Source organism: Dipodomys merriami, unplaced genomic scaffold, assembly GCF_024711535.1.
Source record: "Dipodomys merriami isolate MVZ:Mamm:240054 unplaced genomic scaffold, mDipMer1.0.p SCAF_3, whole genome shotgun sequence".
NCBI classification, from domain to species: domain Eukaryota; kingdom Metazoa; phylum Chordata; class Mammalia; order Rodentia; family Heteromyidae; genus Dipodomys; species Dipodomys merriami.
In genome coordinates, this window is record NW_027204492.1 from 62,109,673 (window position 1) to 62,113,331 (window position 3,659).

A 3,659-nucleotide genomic window follows, 5' to 3' on the forward strand; every position below is an offset into this window, starting at 1 on the left:
AGTTACACATAAACTATGCCCATAGTTAAGCATTCTGTTTTTATCAATGTCCAGTAGTAGACCAAACACTGTTTCTCAAAGTAAATTAGTGCTAGGCACTGGTGGTTCATGCCTATAATCCCAGTTACTCAGGAGATTGAGATCTGAGGAAAGGTTCAAAGCCAGCCTGGGAAGACAAATTCAAGACACTCTTATCTACAATTAACCAGCAAAAGGCCAGAAGTTGAGGCATGGTCCAATTCATAGAGTGCTATCCTTTAGTGGAAACATCAAGCAAGAATACAAGGCTCAGAGTTAAAGCCCTAGAGTATTATCACACACACAAAAAAAATAGTTATAGACTGCTAATAGCAAGACTTCACTCCAAAATCTTGAGTCTTTGCTGTGATTCATCTATAATGACTTCTCAGAGGCTCCAGAAAGCATTAATATCTACCAACTGCCACTATGTCTAATCAGTCATATGAGTCAAGCGACAGCACAGCTTATACAGTAGGCTGGACCTGTTGCAGAGACTTTACTTGCTCTGTGTTCCACGCAATCTACCAAGTTTTCAGCTCAGTAAATATTTCTAATACCATACTCGAATAAGAAATATGTTGTTTCCAAAAATCTAATGAAGCTCACTAGATATTGTGCTGTTTTTGTTGTAACAGGAGCAAGTTGTAGCAAACTAATCCTTCATGTTATATAGGATATCTTGATATTCACCTTCTACAATTTATTTTACTTACTTATTTTTAGTTTATTTTTTGTCCCTATCTTGGGGTTCATTTTGATTAACATCATCTTTTTTATTGTGAAAAAACTGTACAGAGGGGTTACAATTACATGGGCAAGATAATGAGTACATGGTCCTGGGGCTTGAACTCAGACTCTGGGCTTGGTCCCTGAGCTTCTTTTGCTTAAGGCTATCACCCTACCACTTGAGCCACAGATCACTTTCAGCTTTATCAATGGTTAATTGGAGATAAATTTCTGACAGACTTTTCTTCCTAGACTACTTCGAACCATGATCCTCAGTTCTCAGCCTCCTGAGGGGTAGCTAGGATTACAGGTGTGAGATACCAGCACCCAGCTATTTTATTTATGTATGTATGTATTTATTTATTCACTCGTTCATTATTTTATTTTTTCTGGAACCAGGGTTTAAACTCTGGGCCTCATGCTAGCTCATCTTGCTTGCTTAGCTGGTATTCTACTTAAGCCACATCTCCAGCCCAGCCTTTTCTTAATTATCTTGGAGTCTCGCAGACTAGCTAGCTTCAACCCCAAATCCGCTAGATCTCAGCCTCCTTATCAGCTAACATTATAGAGTGACCCACTTTGCCCAGCTCCTCTACAAGCTAACTGAGATAGAAGGTACCCGCATTTTTAATTTACTTTATTGTTTTAGAGGTGGTATACAGTGGGGTTACCTTTGCATATGTCAGATAATGAGTACATTTCCTTCCTTTTGCATAGTATCATCTGTTCCCTCATTCTCTCCCATTCCCTCCCTCCCATCTCCTCCCATTAGTTGCAATGATTCACTTTCAGCAATATCCAGTGCAGCAAGTGGGCTTTGCTGCTGCATGTTTTTTCCCCATTTTCCACTGATTCTGTGCCTTCCCTCAGGTGTGCATGTGTATACACCAAATATGAGGTAAAGAATATAGAGTCATCAGAAAACAAAAAGAAAAATTAAGAAAGGTCCTTTGTTTTCTTACCTTTGGAGTTCATTTCAGTAGGTACATGATTTTATATGTATATGAAGAGGCACTTGGGTATTGCAACTTGCTGATTTTCTCCTGAGACTATCCATTTTGGTCTCACTGTATCTAGAATCCTGTATAATTTGTCCTAAACAGAATCAACTTAGGGAATCATCTTCCAGAAAACACATTATGAATTCAGAAAATTCATCTTATGATTCTTCTCTTCTTAGATGATTCTCTGTACCAAAAAACATTATCAGAGTTCCCCACAAATAATACAAACAATACAGTGTGAATTTTTCATATTTTAATTTTAAGTCATTATCTCACATGATTGTCAGGGATGAAAAGTCCAAAACCTGGAGGGCAGGCCATCAGTTTGGAATCTCAGGCAAAACTGATGCTGTAATCTTGTGTTTGAAGTCCTGACAATCAAGCAAGATTTCGGTGCTACAGCCTTGAAACTAAATTATCTCTTCCTGTAGGAAAACTTGATTTTTGTCCTTAATACTTGTTGATTGGATGAGGTCCGAACTATTTAAAGTAATCTCCTTAAATTCAACTGATTATAAACATTAATCCTAACTACAAAATGTTTTCAGAGGAACATCTATATTAGGGTTTGCCAAAATCTGAGCACTAAGCCTACCCAAGTTGATATATACAATTAACTATTACCAGTTCGGAAATAAATTTTATAAAAGAGATAAACATTGAAGATTCTTAAAAGTAGCCCAATTGGGTAAATAAGTGATTTTAGCACTTTTGTGGCTCCAAAACAAAACTTCAGCAACAGCAAAACTTGTCTGTGAATGTCAAGATAAGAAATGCCAACGTCTTTGAAACACTCAAGCTGATAAAGGAAACATTCGATAATTATAGTCATCCAGATGATCTGAGAAGCCATCCTAGCATACCTAGCAGTTCTGAAGTAGCGTGTCTCTACTGGAAGAAAAGTAATCAGAAAGGCCTCAAGGCTCACACAGCTGAGTAAAAGAGAACTGATGTGGACATTTGCAGTCAGGAAATTCTCCCTCAAGGTTGATTGGAAAAAAGATGATCTTTCACTACTTATGATACCTTGAGTCATGGCAGAAAAAATGGTGCAGCCAACTAAGATATCTGCCTGAGCTATGTTATTAATAAACACTGAAGTAGACTTTCTTGATACAGAAGGCAAGGTCAGAATCACCATGACATACAGACTGGCAAACAATCCCAGCAGTGTGATGATGATATTTGGAGATGGTAGGATTAGGTACTGGATGTATTTGAAGGTCAGGTACCTTTGGAGATCTTTCATGTGGTCTCGATTCATAAAAATACTAAGATGAGCAGGATTCCTGTAGTGAAATAGAAAAGTGATGTAAGGATATATTCAAAATGGCATCTTTAAAGTCACTTAACACTATGGTTTGGTCCACTAGATTTAATATTCTAGCAGGCTAAAATAATACCATTAATATCTTTCCCATGGTTAGACTTGATTTCATGGAATGTCAAACAGCCATATGAAATTACATCTTACGGGCTGGGAAGGTGGCTCAGTGGTAGAGCGCTTGTCTTGCATGCATGAGGCCCTGGGTTCGATTCCTCAGCACCACATAAGCAGAAAAAAAAAGCCGGAAGTGGCACTGTGGCTCAAGTGGTAGAGCACTAGCCTTGAGCTGAAGAGCTGAGGGACAGCACCCAGGTCCAGAGTTCAGGCCCCACGACTGGACCCAAAAAAAAAAAAAAGAAATTACATCTTACTTATGTTGACAATTGATGGTAAAAACAAAAAATATTTCATCAAATTCAATATTTTACCACATAAATTGATGTTTTTTACTCATATTTGTTCTTGCTACTCTTATTATTTGGATTAAACAAAGAACTTGAAGAAATTTTCCTACTCAAGGCAGATATCTAATAAGGGAACAATAGGATTCCTATTTATTTATTTATATATACATTGCTAGT

General features: G+C 37.6%; 1 protein-coding gene across 1 annotated transcript; it reads right to left on the bottom strand.

The window, feature by feature from the left end:
• Positions 1–2,364: 2,364 nt before the first annotated feature.
• Positions 2,365–3,000, bottom strand: LOC138839493 (lysophosphatidic acid receptor 6-like). Its single transcript, XM_070039070.1, has one exon. The coding sequence runs from the start codon at positions 2,998–3,000 to the stop codon at positions 2,365–2,367; it is 636 nt and encodes a 211-aa protein (XP_069895171.1).
• Positions 3,001–3,659: the final 659 nt, after the last annotated feature.